The sequence below is a fragment of the Protomyctophum bolini genome, assembly GCF_963924005.1.
Source record: "Protomyctophum bolini genome assembly, chromosome: 6".
NCBI classification, from domain to species: Eukaryota; Metazoa; Chordata; class Actinopteri; order Myctophiformes; family Myctophidae; genus Protomyctophum; species Protomyctophum bolini.
The window spans coordinates 35,284,258-35,308,480 of NC_137867.1; the positions used below are offsets into that span (position 1 = coordinate 35,284,258).

At 42.8% G+C, this 24,223-nt stretch overlaps 1 protein-coding gene across 2 annotated transcripts; it reads left to right on the forward strand.

Moving 5' to 3' along the window:
* Nucleotides 1-2,206: 2,206 nt before the first annotated feature.
* On the forward strand, nt 2,207-23,935 carry msi1b (musashi RNA binding protein 1b). 2 transcript variants are annotated; one of them, XM_080765499.1, is made up of 15 exons: nt 2,207-2,329; nt 2,734-2,774; nt 3,344-3,425; nt 3,603-3,687; nt 8,693-8,734; nt 9,596-9,688; nt 14,806-14,854; nt 16,029-16,111; nt 16,774-16,891; nt 18,339-18,434; nt 19,599-19,655; nt 20,494-20,568; nt 20,883-21,037; nt 21,959-22,004; nt 22,110-23,935. In XM_080765499.1, exons 1-14 carry the CDS (start codon nt 2,271-2,273, stop codon nt 21,998-22,000), a joined length of 1,077 nt encoding a protein of 358 aa, XP_080621625.1. In that variant the 5' UTR covers nt 2,207-2,270; the 3' UTR covers nt 22,001-22,004; nt 22,110-23,935. The 2 variants fall into 2 exon arrangements, with proteins under 2 accessions (XP_080621625.1, XP_080621626.1); XM_080765500.1 differs by having other exon boundaries at nt 20,494-20,556.
* The last annotated feature ends 288 nt before the right edge of the window (nt 23,936-24,223 follow it).

Sequence of the window (24,223 nt, forward strand, 5' to 3'; positions counted from 1 at the left end):
TATGATTTTTCCTATAGAAAGCATTAGGCTGGGTAATGGCTATAGTGTAGTTACTGTAATCCTACAGTACCTGTTTTTTGTGCTGAAATTGCATTATTTTCCCACTGCAATTTCAAGATTATCTCCCAAAGACTTGCTTTGTGTCTATTCTTCTTGTCTCTGACAAAAGAGAGTTGGTGGGGACGATAAGTTGTACGAGTGGAAATGAAAGAGGGCAGCATGAATGGAGGAAAGCCTTTGAGACTTAACACATGTCTCTTTCTCTATCTTCCTCTCTCTCTGTCTATATCTCCCACTCTAGAATCTGCTCTCATTCATTCTCTCTCTCTCTCTCTCTCTCTCTCTCTCTCTCTCTCTCTCTCTCTCTCTCTCTCGCTCTATGGATCACCTTGTCGCATTCTCAGGTTCAGCCTATCACCACCTTTTTGTGTGGAGCTCTTGTTACCCACCCTACCCTTGGGAAGATGGCATTGTACTGTATTTGGAAGGGAAACAGTGCTCCCTCTATCTCCCTGAGACATACCACTGACCTGTAATTAAGTCCCATTGTACTATTCAGGAGACAATCCTCACCAAGAGGGCCAGGGGGCAGTGTATGGATTTTAAACTGTTCACACACTGTTCTGACTAATGCACAACTGTACAAGCTGGGTCTGTCATTAGAAAAGGACCACACGTGGGATACAAAAGTAGGCTGCTTGCTTTTTTTTCACTGTTTTTTTTTAATTCAGGAAAGAATTCAAAAGCTATGTTGATTGGTAATTAGACAGAACAGAGATTGTTCTCTGCCTGCTGTCTCTCCAGCAGTCTCATTAGTGAAGGTTCTCTCTCTCTCTCTCTCTCTCTCTCTCTCTCTCTCTCTCTCTCTCTCTCTCTCTCTCTCTCTCTCTCTCTCCTCGCCTCAGCCTAGTGTGCACCCCACCGCCCACTACCCCTCTCAACCCCGCCATTCAACCCCATTGATCATGCATGCAGAAATTTAACACACCCCTTAATTCCTGTCCAAATAGCCCCTGTCCCACTTTCGGAGCCTCATCTGTTCATCTGCTGAGGGAAGAGAGTGTGGCAGGCAAAACACAGCAGGTGTCTATGTGGCTTTGGTCCTTCTACTGTTCCACTGTTGGCTGGTTGTATTGTTGGCAATCTGGGAATATTATGCTGTTTTTACACCCGTTGTATGCCGCTTGAATTAAAAACTTTTTTTTAGAAAAGCTGTTGTTTATTTGGAATTTAAAAAGTTATCAATATCACACCACCAGCAGTGAACCTGAAGTACAAAGAGTCTCATTCAGATTCAAATCGGCAAAAGAACAAATGTTTTATGCTTAAGGATTCTGATGCTTGTTGTGATTGTTGTTAAATTAATGGTGAACAGAAAATAACTTTTATAAAACTGTAAAATACCCACTGCATAATGTGAACCCATGGTGGTCTAGTGTGACATGTAAAAAGTGTGACATGTAAAAACTGTGGTTAAAATTTTTGGACAAAGGTCTGACCTATTAGGGAGAGCATATACTGTACACCCACTTTAAGTCCAAATTGTCATTGTCTTCTTCAAATTACTGGAGCTACACATTGATCGGCCTTACATCGGTTAACAGGTCACATGTTGGGTTGCAGTGTTGAGAAGGAGATTAGCTAGAGCTGGCTTTGGTACTAATTGAATACTTAAGACCCAGCAATGTCTGAGTGCAGTACACTAACCTCCTGCAATGCCACACATTCACATTGCATAAGTTGGTTTTGCAGTATGGAAGTTGAATTAAGACAGAAATGCACCTCCTCACTGTATAGGCTAGCCTACTTATTGATGGCAGTGATAGGATTGTCGACAGTACATTAAGGAAATTATATTAAAATAAAATCTCTAACGGCATATGTTACAAATAAAGAATGGATAACCTAATGTAATCAGTATTTATTGACTTCTCCCTAACATGCTTTGCTTTATTTTAGTTTTCTTTTTTCATTTCTGTGAAATTGATCATAAATTAAATGTACTTAATTTAATTGTAGCCTACAGTAGACCTATGCCTAAAACCTACAGGGTTTATACATAGAAAAAAAAGAGAGTACACCACAATGTGAACTTCTTTAGACTTTAGGATGGAGGTGGAAGTAGGATGAGAGGAGGAGGTGGAGTCTCTGCATCTAACCCTTGGCCAACACCCCCCCACCCCCCTCGCCCCATCATTCACTACTCTCCGCTGTTTTCCCCGCACGGCACGGAAAAAAGCCGAACGGAACACACGACATTCGGGCACGGAATGGAGACGGAAGGGAGCCAGAGTAGCCTGTCCTCCGCGGACTCCCCTCACGACCCCTGGTAAAACTTTCTTGCGTATCTACCCTGGCTATACCAACTAGGTAGGCTACTTCGGATACAGCCCAGAAACAAACCTGGGAGTCGCGAGAAGTCCCCAGTTGCCGAGGACAGGGACAGTAGTGATTCTGCAGTCAGGTTGACACTTTTTTGGGTAGCCTACGTTGCTGCATATACGGAGTCAGGGACGCACTGCAGTGCACACCTTCGGATAGAGACCGTTCTTTAATCGCCTCATGTGGATTGTCAAATAATAGTCAGTTCGAAAACGTGGGAGTTTTTAGCCTGCCCAAAAGTTGTTAAGTTTAAATGTAATCAGCGGATTGAAAATTGTACAAGTGATTCAAACTGCGGCTCTATGAATAGTCTAAATGTTAATGTTCTTTCCCTGTAATCTTTACTTACAGCAAAATGTTCATAGGTGGACTCAGCTGGCAAACAACACAAGGTAAGGCTTTTTATCCTCTCGTTGAAATGAATAAATGCGAACTTTGGTTGGTGTTTTTTTATAGTCACTCACTCACAGTCACATCACCTTGCAAAGTTTTTGACTACTCCTTATTTATTTGCTTGTGTAGGCTATATGTGTGCCTCTATTTTAGTTGTTTTGTCTCCTTCGATTACTTTTCAATATTAAACCAGTTTAAAATGAAATGTTCTCATTCAGTGCTTCTGTGCTTCCTCCTGATTTTATGTAACAGGATGTAATACAACAGTATTAGAAGGCTAAATTCAAATAAAAAGGACCCCAGATAAATTAACAATGTAATAAGACAGTTATATAGTTGTAGAGTTGCAAGGTGTTTTTCCTAACAGCTGGTCTTTTTGTCCTTTAACACTGCCATTTTTAAAATGTGTTAAGCTGCCAATTTAAACTAAATCTGACCAATACCCTGACAAAAAACGAAACCCATGCGATAAAGAGTGTCATTATTATTCTGAAGTGATAAGTTCTCCATGATTTATTTTAATTTTATGGTAGTTAATATATTTACCCTATCTCCTTGTTTTTTCCAGAGGGCCTGAAAGAGTATTTCTGCAAGTATGGTGAGGTGAAGGAGTGCATGGTGATGCGGGATCCAGTTACTAAGCGCTCGAGGTAAGGGAGTTGTGCGCCCATCAGGCCTGGTGGCTTCTCAGCCATCCGTAACCGAAAGTATATCTGTCCAACATGTTTCCACACTGCTCATATGATATCATTACTCGTCGTTGTCATCACCACCACCCCGTCCCCAACACCTCCTGTCATTGATTCCTTCCTCTTATATGTTTACAGGGGGTTCGGATTTGTCACTTTTGTTGACCAGGCTGGTGTGGATAAAGTTTTGGCCCAAACCAGGCATGAGCTGGATTCAAAAACAGTGAGTTCTCTGTGTTTACTTCCCACCTCCACCACCCAGTCCTATAGCTCAATGTTGTACGCATCTGGTTGAACAGCAATTTGATGGAATAATCCATTGCATAAGTGTAAACATTGCAACATTTCCACTATGCCCCCCCCACTATTTTATTTTAAATTTATATATATTTGGTTTTGGGGGGGTCTCTATTTGACCAAACAAACACCATATTGTGATCATAGTTTATTTATCCTGTGTGTTTTGTGTTGTTGGCCATTTATCAGTACAGTTGAAAATAGTCGACAGTGTGAGACACAACAGAGACTGCTCTCCTTCACTTCACTTCACTTCGCTCTGTGGCCGAACAGGCCACAAAGTGTTTCGCTGGAGCCTCAGTGTCAATTTCCATAGAAACAAGGGGACCCGTGCAGGGTTGTGCTCACTACCAATCTTTGATTTGGTTTCATTGAAGTGGATTCCAACTTTCCTCCTGGAAAGTTATTTGTCCCAGGTCTATGACCCCAAAAAAACTAGTTTTTCATGGAACAATATGAGGACATTTGCAACTTGAAACCATCAAGATGTAAAAGCAGTGAGTCACAAACCAATTCTCCGTCATCGTCATGTTGGATTTCACCCAGTATATTTATCCCATGACAAACGAACAAACCTCAAAGCGGCAAACATTTTGCTTCTCTTTTACCTGCATGAAACTACTGTACTTGAGTGTTGAGAGTGTATTCGTTGTATGTGCTTTAAAATCTCTGCATTTTAAAGTGCGAGTGTATGTGTCTTTTGTCAGTAATGAATGTGGGCTGGTCTGGGAACAATGTGGCCCGTGGTCACCATAGGGACCACTGTGTTCCCCCCAATTCTCGGTGGGAGTGGTGATGGCTGTGGGTTACTCACTGTACTGAAATGTGCAGAGGCCTTTTCTTCATCCTTTTATGTTTTTTAACAGCACACCTTGTCACTTCTAGGCCCATGTGGAAGTACTGGAGAAGACGTAGGAAACGGTAGAAGAAAAGAAAATTAGTTATGTTAAATTATAACAAAATGAAAAACCAGGAATCTTTTATATATATTTTTTCGTTTTGTTACATTGCTGTAACTTGACTTGGAGGTCAGAAATAAATGGTGTAGAAGTGATAGAGAAATCTGAAATTCTAAATTTGTCTTCCTCTAACGACCCACTGCCAGTGTCACTTGCAGGCACAACAGCCATGACAAGTAGGGCCATCATGGTTTGGCGGCACTAACTCACCATGGGGTTTGTTTCCATAGTGACCCCCCCCTCCCCTCCCACACACACACATACATGCACACACACACACACACACACACATACTCACACAATTCCTGGAGAATGGCTCTGAAACAAAGGCAAAGAGACGATAACAATGCACATCATTTACAATATTTTATAAACGAAATATTAGCATTAACAATCACTGTTGCCAAAAGTGGATGTCATGAAAGAGACAACTAAATCACAAGATAGGGTTCTTTAAGAAAGTAGATAAGTGCTCCTCTACCTTAATTTTTATTTTATTTGATCACTTACGCATTTTATCAGCCCGTGGGCCAATGCTGGGTTGTCAGCCGTGGCAGGGCCCCTTGTGGCTGGCATTAGGGCGTGTCTGTGGTGCGGGCGGGGGCTGTGGTGGCCTTAGAAAGTGTGTGTTTGGCATGGAGAGAGCTCAGTGATCAGCCACAGGGGTTGGGTGGTGAGTAGACTAGAGTAGGCCTTTTACAGAGTGCACTCCCTGCCCCCTCTCTCACAGACAGGTTATCCTGTTAGTGGGGAGAGAAAAGTTCTCCAGTGGCAACAGAAAGAATGTGCCATGCTGCGACTGAGTGAACTTCTCCGGCAAGAGAATTATGAGAGCTTTTCTCTATGGAGAGACTGAAGGGAAAATACAGTAATCTAGATAAATACATTGATATGTATTGTGTCTGTGTCTGCAGATAAAGATAGTTTTTTAATACTTTATTAGTCAAAAATGTAAACAGCATGTGGTACAGTCAAACATTAAGGTAAAAGGTTAATACAAACAAGTCCTGAGTTTGTCTGTCCCTTGGCTTTGCATGGGAAGGCAAGTTTTACAGGGATTTAGGCAAGTGCTTGTTCTTAGTTACCCCACAGGGTGTCTTTCTCTGTTCACAACTCCTAGCTTCCTGTTGAAATTGGTGGTTGTGGTGGGGGGGGGGGCACAGGAGGTTGAATCAAAGTGCAGGTTTGTGGAATCATGTTTCTATTCAAACCTTTTGAAGTCACACTAAAGATCTCTGTTCCCTCTGCGCTGAGTTGCATAATGCAGAGGAACATCAGGGAAGCCTGTGGCTGCGTCGTCCCTGCCTCCGTTAACCATTTTGCTGCTGTCAGGGCCATCATGCGGGCCATTGAGGAGGAGGAGGAGGAGGGATGGACAGCAGGAAAGATAACCCCCCCCCATCTGTGATTAGTATGGATCTGAAAGCTAATAGGATTGGAGGAAACGAGCTTGGGTCGTTCTTCTGAGTCACAGATATGTTACTTGGAGTGTGTGCCAGCCTAAGTCCCAACCAATCAGTGTCGGAATAAGTGTGTTCCTAGCCAGGGCGGTGACAGGCAGTGCACCTCACCAACTGTTGTGTTGCTACTCTGTAATTGGTCAACGGGGATTGCCCTGATTTGATAAACCCTTCTTGGTATTAAGTTCAGGCTCTCTGTTACCTTCCCTCTGAACACAGAGGAGTTGGCCCTTGGCTTGAGTCGCGGCCTCTCCCTAAAACAGAACCTCTGACCTCTCTAAATGTTGTTAAACTTGTTGTTTCTCTCCATTGTAATAAGTGTAATTCAATATGAAAGAAAGGCTAGTAGCATATTTACCTGTAAAGTCACACAATGTGTGCCTTTTGACCAATCTGCCTTTACATTATATAGAGTTGAAGTCTCTCAGCCTATTCACCATTTTGGTTGATAAAACTTGTCTTTCCACAAAACCGTTTTGATTCACCACCTCCACTTTGTGTGTTTAATGTCCACAATTTCCTCCCCCCACGGATGTGTGTTGCCGCATGTTGATTTTGTTTGTGTGTCTTGTTTGTTTGTTTTTGAATGTGCACAGGAGTGTTGGACGTCAAGAGGGTTGGTGACATGGAGGTGACTATCAGAGTAGTCTAGCCAAACATAGAAACTAAACAAGTAGAACTGCATCTGATACTCCAGTCTAGCCTAGTCTTCTCACTCTGCTCTCTAGAAAACCTGCAGTGACGTCAACTCTTTTATTCAAGTAGAACACTGTACCCTACTCTGGTAAACGCATGCGTTTTACCATAGAGGTTCTATAGCTTCTCTATTCTAGTTCTACTCTACCCTTTTACGGTTACGGACTAATCATATTAGCACTGTACTGTCTCACCATCTATTAGCGTGGTAATAATAATTATGTACAGCAGTACAGTATGGAGTAGTCTAGATGTTCTCTAGCTCTATTAGAACAGCATAGACTAATATAGAGGTCTATGAATTCCAGTTCTTTAGCCTGTCTATGTATGCATCTTCATGGCATGGTGTCATTCTCTGTCCAATCTGAATTTCTGGGCTCAGTAGTGCATATGGATGCAATGGTTCTTTAGGCCATTGTGTATCAAACTGCATAACAGATTATTTACCGTATGAACAATGAAGTAGCACTAGTAGTGTGGCAATTACAAATCGTATTTTTAGAACTAAACCTTGTTTCTTTGCGGTTCTAAACGGAAATGTTCCAGAGCAGAGGATCCGCTGAAAACACGAGTGTGATGAAGCATCATCAGTCACTCAATATTTCACCTGAACTTTATTTTCATTTATGTCGTCAAGCGCTGAGGAGAGGAGGGCAAAAACAAACAAACACAAACAAACAAAACGACCTTGACCTGCCGTCAGTGTGTGTGTGTGATTGACAGCTCTCACTCCTCTGTCTGCGTCCTTGTCTCCTTTACGCTCTGTGCCGTCCCTCTCTGTCGCTACTCGTCCTCTCTCTCTCTCTCTCTCTCTCTCTCTCTCTCTCTGTCTTTCGTTGCGGAGGTGAGATGCGTTTGTGACTGTAGTGCCTGTGTGAGATTCCAGGAGATCACATGTCACATGGTTTAGTGACGAGGGGCAGGTCGCGGGGTGATCCGCAGACATTCCCAGACATTCCACCTGCACACTGGCACACATGCACGCCGGCCCATATGGACATACATGCACACAGATGGTGCTCCGCACATGTAGTGCGGTGGTACACGCAAACTTGCACACACACGCGCATGCAAGCAAACAAACTCACATGAGACCACATGCAGACATACAGTATATACACAAACACACTGTCCAAAACAGATGAGTAGACTGGGTCTGGTGGTCAGGAGTCTCAGCCTGGCACTTGGACCAGGTGATCATGATATGAGGTTTTCATTTCTGATCTGGCATCAGGCCATTGTCATTTTCTAAATGATTTATGATTTATAATGATGAATTGACTTATATTGTAATGACAATTAAGTTATGTCTGTCAAGTGGTAAAGGTAGGCTATGATGTGAATTATCCAGCAAGTATAATATGTGATATACCTTTACTATACATTTACTGTTGATCAAGTGTGCAGTGTTATGTCATTATTTTACGCCTTCACAGACGGGCTGTGAAAAAACATGATATGTAAACTACCGGTATGTCAATGTGTTTTTGTAAATAATTGTTTTAGCCTGTGTGGAGTGCCAGACTAGTGATATTTACACATTACATCGGGACAATTCAAAAGTCTAAAATCATCACAGAAATGCATTATTACTAAATTCAAGTGAATTTGTTCATTTAAAAATATTTACTGTGACAAATATCACCCACATAGGACTCCATGCAGGTTAAAACAAGAAAAACATTTTCCTTTTTTTTTTTACAGTTTTACTCAGGTCTGGAAAGGACACAGATGGAAGACACAATGTTGATAATTCATTGGTACCAAGACATGTGACTAAACTGACTTTTTCCTGTCTTTGTATTCTGTCCTGTAGATTGATCCAAAAGTTGCGTTCCCTCGTAGAGCCCAGCCCAAGGTGAGTGAAACAGGGTTGATGTAAGTTCTGTCGGTTTCTCAGCGGTGCAGGTCAGTCTCTTTCTGTGCAACAGCTCACATTCTATCTGGGCTAAAACCTTGTAATCTGATGAACGTGACTGCCCCTGACATCACTACATTGTTATGTGTATAACATAAACCTTCACAACTGTATAGATACATAGATATAAAGCCAAGGATATGTGAAGAAGAAATACTGGAAATGAGTGGGGTTTCACAAACACGCACAACACATGCAATCTCAGTAGATTCCCACTCTGGTTTCCACTTTTGTTTATAGATAATCTGCAAACTAAGTTTAAGATTTATTTGGTATTTTTGTTTGCAAGTCACAGAGTTAAGCCTAGTTTATACTATGTAGTACGACAGTGACTTGCCAAAAATAACTGGTGCACAAGCTAATAACATTATGCAGGGTGAATACTTGAGCACAATTAGAAACGTAACATACACACATTTGCTCATGTTTTGTATGTTTTTAAATGTATATTGTTTTTATATGTGGACCCCAGGAAAACTAGCTGTGGGCACAGCTTTTAGGGCACAGCTAATGGGGATCCTAACAAATAAACAGCCCAACCGCTTGAATCCTTTCGTTGATATTCTGGGGGTGAACATTTGGTGAAAATAGCAGATCTGTACAAGCTCACAACACTGCGTGTTGCGACACCTTGTGAGCTTGTAGATTGTCTATTTTCGGAGAAGAGATTTGGTGGGCGGAATATTAGAGGATCTACTGGGGGACTCCGATCAACTAAGTAAATAGGGTTCAAGTGGTTACTTTATTACCTTATGATAAATACAAGAGGTGAAGTTCACACGTGAATTGATCTTTTTTCAGTTAGTGACTCGAACTAAGAAGATCTTTGTGGGAGGTCTGTCAGTGACCACAACCATAGAGGATGTCAAGCAGTACTTTGACCAGTTTGGAAAGGTGAGTGTAAAACTATATTTAACTATAGAAGTGTTAACCATTTTCAACATGGCCGCCCCTATTTTGGACATATACTTTGTCGTGCCGAGAATTGCTGATGTACAAGCTCACAGCGCGTTGAGGATGCGACTGCTAATCTCGGCCGTTCTCAATGTGTGACAATGACAATGCATACTGTAAAATTTGGCTCTATTGCCTGCATCTGAGCAAGCTGGCAGGCTCCCTGGTCATGAGGAGGGCTACCTCTGTGCATCTCACGGGTAATGACAGCGACTGGAGACGGGGTTTTAACCATTAACCAAGGAGTATATAAATTATTTCAAGAGGGAGTGATCACAGTAAACAACCTAAGGCTGCCCCCTCCACACTGGGGAGGAAAACACCACCTGAAAGTTTGATAGCAAGCCATTTTTACACACGGGTGCAGTGACCATTCTTTTGAATCCAGCCTGCGCCTACATACTGGCTCTTATCAGTGTGACGTTGTCTGATGAGGGGTCTATGGAGATCCCTGATGCCACCAAATGCACCAATATAACGTCATAGGCTGGCCTCTAAGTACTAATAAAGAGTACTGCACTAAGTACTCTGACAACAGGTACAGTGAGTACAATGGGTATTGCATAACCAGGGGGCCATGCATTTCCAAAGGCCATCGCCCTAATCAGATTAATAATGTGTGTCAATGTGCACTGACAATACTGTTGACTACTGTATCCTTGCACAAAGGCACACCCAAATCGAACAAACCCATTATTAATTTGATTAGCTACAGCTGTGTTATGTACCAGCCTGCGGCATGTCTGTTAATCTTCTGCAGTTTTTAACCTGAACTATAAAATCAGCCTGGGGATTCATAAGTAGCTTCCTGGGGCTGTTTTTGCTTTTGTCTCTGAACGAAGGTGACTAGAGGAAACGTGTGATATGTATTTGGAGTGTATCTGATCATACTGTGTGGTTTCGTAGCTTGAACGTACAGTGCATGCATGGTTGTTGCAGTGTATGTAGTGATGCATACTGCATACCGTCTGTTGCATTGTATTGTCTTAAACTGTCACATTACATTGTGTTCACTGCCCTTTTATCACACAAGTCAGTATGTGCAGTGAAACGCTGGGTTGACAGTGACGCCATGTTGTCCGCTATGCACCGAGACAAAATTCCCATGCATTTTATTTTACTTGGTGAGCAAAATGATTCTCATTCAGATGCCAATGTAGTTGATTCACGGCGTATTATCCCTTTCAAGAAGAACTTCGGGAGCGGCCTGGGAACTAAGTAGTTACTTGGAGAAAGCCGGGAAAAAGAGGGAGAGAAGAGGAGGTAGAGAGAGCGTATGAAGGGGAGAAATAATGAGACTGAGAGGTTCGTAGAGGTGCGGACCGCGGCGCTGGAGCAGCCTGCGACGTTAGGGACCTTGGGGAGGGGAGAAAAGTTTTGTAGTGAGTGTATGGCGGTGGTGAGGAAGGGGGGGGGGGGGGATTATCAGAATTTGAATTAATCTGATGTAACAGCTGCTCCTACCCCCAACCCCCTTCTGGCCTGTTACCGTGGTGACCTGGCCTGCCCATTGTCCCTAAGTAATTCAGCGGGTAAGGGGTTTTGTGTTGAAGAAGGAAGGCTGTGGGGGGTGAGGGGGTGTGTGGGGCAGTAGGGTGGGGGGGGGGGGGGGTAGATGGTCAACTCATAAGTTGAGTAACAATGTAAAATAAAAAGTAAACTAAAGTAGTTGACCAATAGTCCTGTAATACTAGTCAGCTTTATTCTTAGTTGTATGTCCTTTTTTCTGTATCTGGCCTGTGTTTCATACTGCCGTGACACTGCAGAGATACTGCATATCTAATAGTTGGCCATTTTCTCAACTAAAGGAAGTTTGTTCTGAAATTATATCAATAGATGTTGTATGCCCAAATGTTTGGACTCCCCGCCGAAGATACTGAAGGACTTTGAAAGGCACGAGGAGAGAATAGATGATGGGCCGACAAAAGGCATGGGGGAGAGTGGGAGAGCGAGGAGAGAGAGAGAGAGAGAGAGAGCGAGAGAGAGAGAGAGAGAGAGAGAGCAGGGCAGTGCAAGCGTAAGAGAGGGAACTGGGGCAAAGATGGGGGATTCACTCGGGCTATTATGCCATTGTACAAAGCTAGACAAATATTTTGTTAGTTTATACAGCAGCTATTTGCATACTGGAGTTCTGAGGATTGCTCATCTCCTAAGTATGTCTTTCACTGTGGAAAAAAACGTCCCGTGACAAAAACAATATTGTTTACTGGACCTTATGTGTTACACTGTAAGGGCCCCAGTGTTGACTTATCAAATTTTAACTTTGAGAGTGTGCAGGCACTCAGAATGTTACAGTGTAGTGTAGTGTAGTGTAGTGTAGTGTAGTGTAGTGTAGTGTAGTGTAGTGTAGTGTAGTGTAGTGTAGTGTAGTGTAGTGTAGTGTAGTATACTGAGCATGACATTCAAAAGCATGAAATGCAAGCAGTAAGTTACAGGTGGGCTGGTCCACATACTGTAGCAAGCACAAGTTGAACTTGGGGAACATTTTCCTATTTACTGTGAAGTTCCCAGTTAGATATTTCCAACTGTATTAGCAGCGATGTACATTTTTGCTGCAACTCACTATAGCATACCTCTCCCAGTCATAAGTTGCGGATGAATTTTGGAGAGAGAGAGATACTATATATAAAGGGATGGACGTTGAAATGCAGGCTCCAGCCATCCATGGACGTTCCTGATTAGATTGCCTCAGTGGACCTTTTGTGCCTTGTCCTGTTGAGGACAAAGGGATGGAGAGAGTGTTGGGGAGAGAATAACAGAGAAGATGAGAAGGGGAAAAGGGGAGAAGAGGGAATATTGTCCAGCTGTACGCCATTAAAATTACGACTGTTTGAAATATCGAGCGTTAAATATGCAATTAACTGTCCATAACCTTTGTTATTGTTGTTTTGGTTACACCTGCCATTAAGAATTTTGTGTCAGCTCATACCCACATTTGGTAAATCAATGCCTAAAATGTTAATGTGCTGATACACTTCATTTGATATGCATTCGGCCACAGACATTGATTTGATTTGATTTGAAGATATTATTGGACATGATTTGGCCCAAGATGGTCTGTCATTTGGTCCAGAATTCCTTTACTATCTATGCACTTATGGTTGAGATAAAACAGAGAAACTCTGAGATACATTCGTGAACGTTCTCTTGTTGTATTTACTGTACATGAATAATGGTGATGATTAACTTGATCAATCATTTAACCGGGGACACCCTGGAACCCCACCTGGACCCCACATTGAGAACCACTGTGTTAAATTATAAAATGGGAGATTGATGACTAGAGGACGGGCTTGGAGCTACGTAAATGTCAGGGTGGAAGTGGGTGATTTGAGAGGCCTTCAACCAACAGCCAGGTCCCCTTTCACCCTGGCTGGAGGCCCTTCTGCCTCACCCTTGACCTTTCTGTAGACAAACTGCCCTTGGGGGTCTACAAGCGCACACAACCTCTTATGCGTGTGCGCGCGCACACACACACACACACACACACACACACACACACACACACACACACACACACACACACACACACAGACACACAGTCACAGTCACACACACACACACACACACACACACACACACACACACACACACACACACACACACACCCACACACACACACACACACACACACACACACACACACACACACACACACACACACGCATACGTACACACACGTCAAAGACAAAACATGCATATGGTGTGACATAACAGGACAGAATCAAATGTGCGTATGTGACAGTGGCAAAGAAAAGTGCTGTTGACGACGGCGGTGTCTATTCTCGTTGCCAATGACCTTATTATAGACTGAGAGCAAAGATGAACTTACCAAATGTTTATTTGGACCGCTTACTTGTCTACGTGGCGATGTCTGTCTGTCTGTCTGAACAGGAGTTGGTTGATGTTTACATGTGTAACTACGGGTGTCTGTGTATTACACAGTGAAATCCTCAGTGTTCATTTGTAACTTCGAGTTTACAAATCGAGTTTTCTGGATCCATTTTGTCACATTTGTAGTTAAAATAACAGCAAGGATTTACAGTGTTGGACAGACACCTGTGTCTTTGCTCTATAAATGGAGGAAGGGACAGAGACAGAGGTCGCAGCGAGAGGAGGAGGTGGAGGAATTATGGCTGACTGTGCCAGCAAACAAAAGCCTCCAGGTCTCTTTGTTCTCCCTCTCTCTTCTTTTGTCTCTTCGTTCTCCTCCCTTCCCACTTTGCCTCACTCTTTTTGTGTACACCTCTTTAGCTCCATTCAACCCCCCCCCTTCTCTCTCTCTCTCTCTCTCTCTCTCTCTCTCTCTCTCTCTCTCTCTCTCCCCCCTTCTTCTTTTTTTTTTTTTTTTTTTTTTTACAGTACTCAGTGGTTCCACTGTGCTCTGTCTCTCCATATCGCTTCGCCACCTGTCACTCCTCTTATCCAGAATACATACACCTGCCCACACAGGATTCTTGCTTGTGACCGTGTGATTTTCTCTTTATTTCTCTCTCTCTCTCTTTCTGTCTCTCTCAATCTCTCTTTCTGTCTCTCTGTCTCTATCAATCTCTCTTTCGCTCTCACTTGCCGCTTTGTCCCAGACTGGAGCTCTCCGACTATTCATCAATGATATTTGACGTTGGCTCAAGCGATCTCTCTTTTTGAACAACTTTTTGTACAGTTGCCATGGGAATGTCAAACTTTGGAAAACTGAGGGGGGGGGGGTCATGGGGGATTATGAGCTCTGTCTGAGAGGGATTGTAACCAGGCAGCTTAGCAGCAAACACAAATTTGACTACTCTGTGGCCATTTTGTGTGTTACTATAACCTGTACACATACCACAACTTCTCGCCTTTCTGCATTATTGGTTTTGTCTCTTTACGCCCATCCAACTCACTGTCTTCCCCTTTCTGTAACCCCCCCACCTCCATTCTCCCCACACACCCCCTTCTGTCCATCTGTTGCTCAGCCTCCCTGCAGAACTTGAGAAGGGGGTGAGGTCAGGCAATATGGCGCATAGTGGGAGAGAGAGAGAGAAAACACTGGGTAAAACTGTCTCGTTTGTCTCCCTCAGGTCGACGACGCCATGCTCATGTTCGACAAGACCACCAACAGACACCGAGGTGAGACCGACTGACCGCTCCCTCTCCCGTTTCTGCCCCAGTGCCTCTTCATCTGTACTCTGCCTCTTCTCCTCCCGTTGCCTCTCCTCTCTCCTCTTCCTCACCTCCGGGTCCTGCCTGGCTCCCTATTGATCCCTACCCCCTGGGCCTCCTCCTTCCTGTGAGCTGAGCTGGAGGGAGAGGAACAGAACAAGGCTAGGCTAATTAGCCAGTCCGTTAATCGGGATAAGGGCAAAGCCTCTGTAAGTGCCTCCACCACAGGGCTGATCGATTATGACAGCCTACTGGCTTTGCCTTGGCCTTCTGGCAGGCAGGGAGGGAGGGATGAGTGCATAATAGTTGCGTTGAATGGAGGCGGGAGGGGTGGTTATTATGTGATAAGCGGTTATTCATGTAGCATTTACTAGAGGTTGTAGTATTGCTGCAACACATAAGGCCTGCTGTGTGTCTTATAGCTCTAATTTAAAGTGTTTCTTATAATATATGCGTATGTGTGTACTCACTATGAATTACTAGTATGAACTCATTTGACAAATTAATGGAAACTTGTGGTTGAAAGTTTAGTTTACAGTTTACAAGATTGGCTAAGCAAAATACATATTGAAGATAAAAGTAAGGGCAGAAAAGTGAAGACGCCAAAAGTGATTGGCCGGAATGATATTTGTGATGATTTGATTGGCTGAGCACGGAATACTGTATGATGATAAGAGCGCCTCTCACTTCACACGAGTGTGATTTTCTTTTAGATAACATTGATTCCTGTGGGGAAATCCCAGTGTCATATAGCATGAAACAGCAGTAAGTGATGTGTGAAGCACAGGATAGGTACAGGCAAAAGTAGAGAGTTAAGAGAGTAGAGACTAATTTAACAATTAACATATGTATATTCTATGAATAAATAGCATACATGTACAATTAAACTATGCATCTATTGCAAATGAATATATGAATGGACATGTACAGTATATACTGTATACAGACTTTCAAAAGCATTTCTATACATGATTACGTCATTACGTCTTTTCACCAAATAATGTTCACCTATTATGACAAGTATAGGGATGCTAGCGTTCAAGTGGTTAAATAAAAGGTCATAACCCTAAACCGGGTCAGGTCAAATTAACTATATATCAGCTACATCAAGTGTCTTATCAAGTGTCTTCCTTCTCTCCAGGCTTTGGCTTTGTGACGTTTGAGAATGAGGACGTGGTAGAGAAAGTCTGTGAGATTCACTTCCACGAGATCAACAATAAGATGGTGAGCTCTCTCTACACTTGTTTCCTACACTAGAGGTCTTCAACGTTTTTCATGCCAAGTCCGAGTCTGAGAGAGAGATGAAGCAGGGCCAGGAACCCCCGTCGCTCACTACATATCGGATTGATGTTAAATGTGTATTTTCAGACAGACTTAAACCCTTATATCTCAATCACTAATACTTGACCTGCTCTTTTGGTCTGCTCTTTTTTCCCTGCACACCATACCTCTTCGCCGAAAATGGTCGATCTCACAGTGTGCCGCAGATCTGTTTATTTTTTGCTAATGTTCCCCCCAGCATAGGGATGCGAGGGTTCAAGTGGTTAACGTAAAAATAAAAAAATAAAGTCCCTACACACAGGCTTGATCTGCTATTTTTGAAAAATCTTTGCCTCTGGGGGTCCCTGGAACAAAATAGTCTGAGATGGAGGTCGGCGGCCAAATATATATAATTGTGGGGCTCCTTGACATGAAGATGTTTGAGAACCACTGACTTAAAAAAAAATCGGCCTCAGGTTTTAATAGCTTAACCCTGAGGGTGTACAACTACAAACACACATTTAGTATAGCATCAGAGTTACAAATTGATTTGTGTAAAGATCACGGAGAACAACGACCAGCATCTGATTCCTGTCTCTTCCAAATGTCTGCATCTGGTGTAACAGGTGGAGTGTAAGAAGGCTCAGCCCAAGGAAGTCATGTCGCCCACGGGTTCGGCTAGGGGGCGCTCCCGGGTGATGCCTTATGGAATGGATGCCTTCATGCTTGGCATCGGCATGCTGGGTAAGTTTACGTTGATCATCGGGACAAACAAGGATGTGACCCTGTGTTACCTTTTCCTCCTCTTAATGACACCTTATACCGTGGCAATCAGACAAGCCATCCTGGCAACCTTAAAAGGTCACGTGGTACCACTAGCTCATGTGGAGAGCACTTTACCACTTGACTAGCCGCTGGACGGGTCAGTCTCCTCCCACCTTTTGGAAGCCCTCCAACGTTCATGTGAACCTTGATTGTTAGAACGCTGGAGGGTCAGGACTGGCACGGTCTACCGAATACAATAATAACGTACAGTAATGAGTCCTTTGGACTGGAGCAATGTGAACATATTTGTCAATTGTTATACACCGGGACATAATCCGGGACATCAATGTGGCTATGAGCTTTTAAAATGCATAGCTGATGACCCAATGCTGTCGAAACATGACTACCGTATTTTGTTTTTTATAATTTGAGTTGCCAACAAGCTTCTTTTGTGTGTGTGTGTGTGTGTGTGTGTGTGTGTGTGTGTGTGTGTGTGTGTGTGTGTGTGTGTGTCATTCATTCATTCATTCTCATTAATAATTTCCCCCTGTATAAAGTACAAGCTTGTTCTATATGCATCTGTGTCTGGATCTGAACCAATTATTACCATGACAGTACCACCACCTACTGTTCAATCTAAGAACTGCAAGTTGGACAGGGGTCAATACTGAAGTTCAGGCCTGGGCCATGGCTCAGTGGTCCAGGCACCTTGGCTGGTAATCCAGTCTGGCAGTGTGCCGCGGGTTCGACTCCCGATCCCGACAGCCTTTACTGCATGTCTTTCCCCATCTCGCTCCCCATTTCCTGTCAGACTACTGTCTTTCCCTCTATAAAAAATATAAAATAAAATAAAAGCCACAAAAAGAGTTCAGCATATAAGGCTAGCCTTCTGCAAAAAAAAAATCATTTTTTCTTACCTCTAGGCGGTGGCACTGGACCGTAGTGTTGTTATCCTTCAGAATGTCACCTAAGCTTGTTTTTCCTGGAAGCCAGTTGCTCCGTGACATGTTAACAATTAGCTTTGTAGCATGATCTGCATTGACACGTATCCTCCCAAGGCGGAGAGTGAAGGAGGGAATAAGGAAAGTCAACAGATAAGCCTGGAGACAGGAAAGTGAGACTAAACTCTCGGACACAAAGACAGCTCAGTGCTGTCTTTGTGAATACATCCAGGTGTAGAGTATCGCTCACCTGCATCTTGTGGACGGTACTACTGTTCACAGATAGGGGCAGCATTGTTCTGTACAAACCACAAGCTACACAAGTTAGTCAAGTGTCTCCATTGCACTGAATACAAGGGTATCCTGTTATCCTTTCATCACGTGTGTGTCAGTAAGCACACTGTGAAACGTTCCAAATGTCCTTTCAGCTAATTCTTTCTCAAATTCTTGTTCCTGGGATTCTGATTCTGACTTTGTCCCCACAGGTTATCCAGGGTTCCAGACAACCACCTACCACACTAGCCGAAGCTACGCCGGCCTCACCCCTGGATATACCTACCAGTTCCCTGGTAATTTCCCTGGTAAGTTTTATCACTCTGGAAAGGCATAATAGTTTGCAGTTGATGCACTGTATTGCTTTAATCGTGTGAACAGGAATGACAATCATTGTTGGCCATAGCCTGGACTCTCATAAGGTGCTCATTTCTTGACAAGTTTTGCAAGAGACGAGAGGCGAGTGTAAAGCCATTATGGCAGGGAAGGGGTTCTCTCACATCACACTAATCACGGGTCTAGACTTTTACCATACAATGGATGACCTTTGAGCTGTTAGCCCTGTACTGTTTTAGGTGGCATGTTGAACTGACAGCTAAAAGCCCCTCTGTCACAAACATATGCGCTTGTAAGCAATTTACGCCATCAGTTGAGTTCATGAGCGCTCGTTTTGGTCCTCTCATCGTCATGTCATGTCATGATGTTTTACATTAAATGCATGACTTTTCAAATCACCTGACAACAAGGCAGGCACATCAACACAGCAAGTGTTGGTTGTGTGCAGTGGTTGGTTGTCTTTCGTGTCTGTCGAAGAGCATGCCATCCGAGTTAGCAAGCCTTGGTGGACGGAATAGGTGATACTAAAATGAACAAAACTATTCCCTCCTTTGTTCCTCTGTGAGTCTCCATTCTGGTTGGGAATTGCTTACACGCAATACAAATATGTTGCCATGGAAGCACATGAACGACCCCTTAAGGGTGATTTATACTTGGTTGCGCACTGGTGTCGTGCACCGAAAATAAGTTCACAACATGCCTTGTGACTGAGCTTGTAGAGTTTCGGTGAGCGACACAGCATGCAACCAAGTATAACTCTGGTCTGAGTGGCATTGGCTGCTTGTAACAGTGGAATTGAATCTGCTTAATTATCTTTGGGCAAATCTATGTGTGTGTGTAATGCATGCCTGTGTTAAAGTGCGTGCGTGCGTGTGTGCGTGCGTGCGTGCGTGCGTGCGTGCGTGCGTGCATGCATGTATGTATGTATGTATGAGAGAGAAAGCATTTTTCGTATGTACATGCGTGTGAGTCTGTGGGAAATAGAGGGAGAGAGAGAGTTGTTGAGAGTTAAGTGAAGTCTTTTGTCAAGTACAGCACATGATAAACTGCGTGCATGCATGCACGCTCCTGCTTACTTGCTTCCTCCTTATCCATGTTGGTGGTGACCATGCAGCACTCTGATGTTTCTGTTCTAGAATTCCACTTAGAGAGGACTCCCCTTCTGACATCACCCCACCCCCCTGAACTCACAGGTCAGTCAGTCCGTCCGTCCGTCCGTCGTTTTCCATCTGCCACACACCATGTTCAGCACACACACACACACACACACACACACACACACACACACACACACACACACACACACACACACACACACACACACACACATATTAACACACTATAAATCAGGCTATACAGTCCATCAATACGCACTCACAGCACTCACTTCATAGGCCTTGGTTTGTATGTTTGTGTTGGATGGATACATGAATCTGATGACATGATGACTGACAGTATCCACGATCATTTCACTCTTGTTTAAAGGCCTCCTCCTGTAATGTCCTCTTTGCCCCCTTGATGCAAATACAGACCCACATGTTAGCCTGACTGCTTTGCACCAGTACCCTCCTCCTGTACTGTAGTCTTTCAAGATAGAAGTGTTGTCTCCAACAATTTTCAAATGCTATCACCCGTACTGTAATTAGAAAGCTCTAAGCAAGAGTAGAAAATAACAATGTCATGCCATTTCCCCACTTCCATTTCGCCTGTGCAGTCGTGTAAATCTGCATACCAAATTAGTTGAAGCCTATCTAGCTAGATGCTTATTAAGATATTTGAAATTTCTAAATCATGAACGATGTGTTGTGATTGGTCAAATAACCGTCCTGTCTGAAGAGCATGGCAGTTCTGTTCTCAACTGTGACCCGCTGGAATCATGGAATGACTGTTTGTAGTATTAAGATTGTGGAAGAGATAGTCTGGCATAAATGAAAAAATGAAGTGGTCTGCTCAGATGCATGTAGGTATCAATACAAATTGGATTGAAAATACATGAGCTGTTTAACCTGGGCCTCCTCCTCGTCTCCTCAGCCATTCCTCTCACAGCCTACGGACCAATGGCAGCCGCTGCAGCAGCAGCAGCAGTAGCTAGAGGTATGCCCTATGGTTAGTCCTATGTCTATCATAATGTATGTCATGGTTTAATAGTCCTATGTCTATATACTGTTTGCCATGGTTAGTCCATCATTTTTCTACTGTATGTCATATTATGTGGTTTCTATTTTCCCTTGCATTACATAGTTTGGTAATGTTTTCCATCCAGCAGTCTTTGTGTTTTGAAAATGCCCTCACATAATCATTCTCACTGACAAGACGCGGACTTTACTCCTTCAGAGTTAAATGAACACTGGATTTTATTGTGTATATTATATAATATCCAAATCCAATTTATTTTCTTTCTTTCTTTCTTCACTTTTAAGGCAACGCCCCCTCCCGTTCTGGGTTCCTGGGTACTAGCAGCCCTGGGCCAACAATGGCAGACCTATATGGAGCCGCCAGTCAGGAGTCTGCTGTGAGCAGTTACCTCAGTGCTGCAAGCCCCTCCCCAAACGCTGGATTCGGTCATAGTTTGGGGGTAAGACCCTGATCACTTTACATCCCTTGTTGCTTATGTATTCATGCAGCATATTTGTTCCTAAAGTGGTGTAGGCTGTGTTGTTGTTGTTGATGATGATGGTGTTTGAGGTACCCAAGGGATACTGGGACTTCTGATAATCTATAAGTTCACGAGACCTGTGTGTGTGTGTGTGTGTGTGTGTGTGTGTGTGTGTGTGTGTGTGTGTGTGTGTGTGTGTGTGTGTGTGTGTGTGTGTGTGTGTGTGTGTGTGTGTGTGTGTGTGTGTGTGTGTGTGTGTGTGTGTGTGTGTGTGTGTGTGTGTGTGTGTGTGTGTGTGTGTGTGTGTGTGTGTGTGTGTGTGTGTGTGTGTGTGAATGAATGAATTTTTATTTTCGTGTCTTGTCATTAAGACCCATCCCTTACGGGATTATAAGACACCAACAACATAAATAAACAATATCACTGTGTGTGTGTGTGTGTGTGTGTGTGTTTCGATTAATCGAAAATGTAATCGATCTAATCAATTAAGCAATATTACACTCGAGGGTGTTCTTTATCGTCATTAATGCACGCCTGCGATGCTCCGAAATGCAGCGCAGAAGTGCATTAATGACGATAAAGAACACCCTCGAGTGTAATATTGCAATTATACAACACCCTTAAATCTCGCAGAAAAATGATAATTGATGTAGCCACTATGACCACTTAATGTCCCAAGAAACTAGCTAGCCTAGGAACCCAGTCTGCTGCACACAGAGCAGGTGATTTCTTTGTTTTGATTAGGCATTCCTATACTGTTGTTTAAGCACGGCTATAAAGCTGTTTCAACCAATCAGATTGCTCCCTCAAACGACCTGTTGTATAATAATGGCTAAGAAGCAATGCATAGTTGCAGCCCTATGAGGCAGTAACCTTGAATCTATGTGTTTGTTCCTACAGGGGCCTTTGATTGCTACAGCTTTCACTAATGGCTACCATTGAGAGAGTAAGTCAAAACAGTTTTTCAAATCAGAGTTTTAAACAATGGCATTATGCCATTGCTCCATTATGAAAGACACGTGATTAATCCCAGTACGACGTGTAATTGCAGATGCCACTGACTGAGAGCTGGGAAGAGTTGAAGCTACTTGGAGCTGATCTGGCCTGCCTCTGTCTGGTCCACCTGTCTGGCTGTGGCAGCTGTAGCATGACCCCTGACCCCAAACCAACCTGCACCCTGCTGATGACCGCTTATGTCTGGGGAAGCCCAACTCCTGACTAAACTCCACCTCCTGTCAGAAAACAAAGCTGAGATTTTAGTTGACCTGCAGGAGCAAGACATTTGAAAATATTTTAAGGCTATGTACTTCTAATTGAAACTCATACAGATGCTGTATTTCTTAGTTGTGTGTTTTCCCCTCCTGTTATGTTACCTTATTGTTTTGTGGTTATTGTGTTGTTCCGTGTATGTTTTGACTATTTGGTTGGTTTATTTGACTTCCTGTTTGAACCTGATTCTGAACTGGTGGAAGGAACTTTAATTTGTTCCAAATATGTGTATATTTGTCACTAGTTCGTACTGAATTTTAACAGAACATTTCTGATTAATACTATTTTTGGAAAATGTGTCACAAAATGTATATCTTGGTAGGTTTTTAACAAGAACTTATGCTGATAATGACCAAATGATAACGATCGTTATTGTTATTATCACAATCCCGGCTACGGCCACATAAATCATGAGCCGTACGATTTTGTAAAATATTGTAAATACAACTCTGTGTTACAGGGGTTTCACTAAAGCTGGGGTCTGGGAGGTAGGAGATGTGTGAGATAATTTGTATTTTATTCTACAGACTTTGTTTCATTTATCCTGAAAGGCATCAAAACATCTTCGACTGTTACATACTATACCGTAGATTCGATCACGATTGTCATCCTTTTCTCCGTACGTTATAATTAGACCAGCCATATTCTACTTTTAACAGTGTCATGTTTTTTTCATTTGGGTTTTTTTTTAACTGATGCTTTTTCTAAATGTAATTTTAAGTTCAACTGCCTCAGACCCATTAAAGTGAAACGATTTATCCTTCAGCTGTGAATGAACCCAAGACAATATCAGGGTTTGGCTTTTGAGACACTACTTCACCATGGGGATCTATGAGTATAAAAATGCTCATTCACCGGGAGAGGAAAAATACATGCTGTTTTCTTACTTTATCATGTCAATGTTTTTTTTTAAATGTAATTTTTAACATAATGGTGATTGTTAAAGAAAACATGAAGGACTAATGTGCAGAACCAATCGCGGCCAATGAAAAGTTACCGATGTATGGTTACAACTGGATTGTTCTGCAGATTGTGTGTGGGCTTTATGTGGTTATTACATGATGTATTGGTTTCCATGTGTGCCATGTACTGTTTTGGGGGATGGGTATTTCAGTTGCAAATGTGAAATTTTAACCTTGTCTTTTTTTGTTTGTTACATTAACATCTTTGTCTGTGTGTGAGTGGATAACGGTCTCTCCGAAATGTGGCTTTTCCAATAAGGGAGCATCATCTTTTATCCTCTGTTTACCTGTAATCCCAGCCCCCATACACAATACACGACTGATACGCTGCATATCCACTGGATGACACCCACTGTAGCGACGTCACAGTGTCATTTTGTTACGAGTTACTAGGATGTTGCACTGGCAGATCATGATAAATGTGTTTCCTTCTAATGTTAGTTTGAGAACAAAGCACTCTAGATTTTGATAAGTTTCTCACTCTGCTGCAGACTACCATGGTAGTACACTCAATGCTGTTTTCACTGAAAAATAACAATCGTGTCAACACTGTAACCTATTCAGATTTTTTTTTTTTGTATTTCTTCCTTGAACAAAAACAAAAAAACTTTTTAAAATTCCTAATAAATTATTTTAAAACATTCCACTTCTGTCTCAACATTTGTGTTTTTTTCCATGTCCCCAATACCGGTTCTAGCCATGTTCGTTGAAGGAATGGAACTCAGTCACACATAACAGTGCTTTTGGCTGCCTTCCTATTGAAACCTCGTTTTTTTCATTTTTTCATTTTTTTTTCAAATGGCGTGCCATGAAATTGCGGAAATTGAAAATTGCGGAAATTGGAAATTGTGGAAATTGCGGAAATTGGAAATTGCGGAAATCGGAAATTGCGGAAATCTGAAATTGGAAATTGCGGAAATTGGAAATTGCGGAA

Bases quoted from the DNA above. Each gene is read 5' to 3' on its own strand.
- msi1b (XM_080765499.1), top strand. From the start codon at position 2,271: ATGGAGACGGAAGGGAGCCAGAGTAGCCTGTCCTCCGCGGACTCCCCT. The intron at 9,689-14,805 runs GTGAGTGTAAAA...TGTCTCCCTCAG, and splicing joins ACTTTGACCAGTTTGGAAAG to GTCGACGACGCCATGCTCAT. The intron at 21,038-21,958 runs GTAAGACCCTGA...TTGTTCCTACAG, and splicing joins GATTCGGTCATAGTTTGGGG to GGGCCTTTGATTGCTACAGC.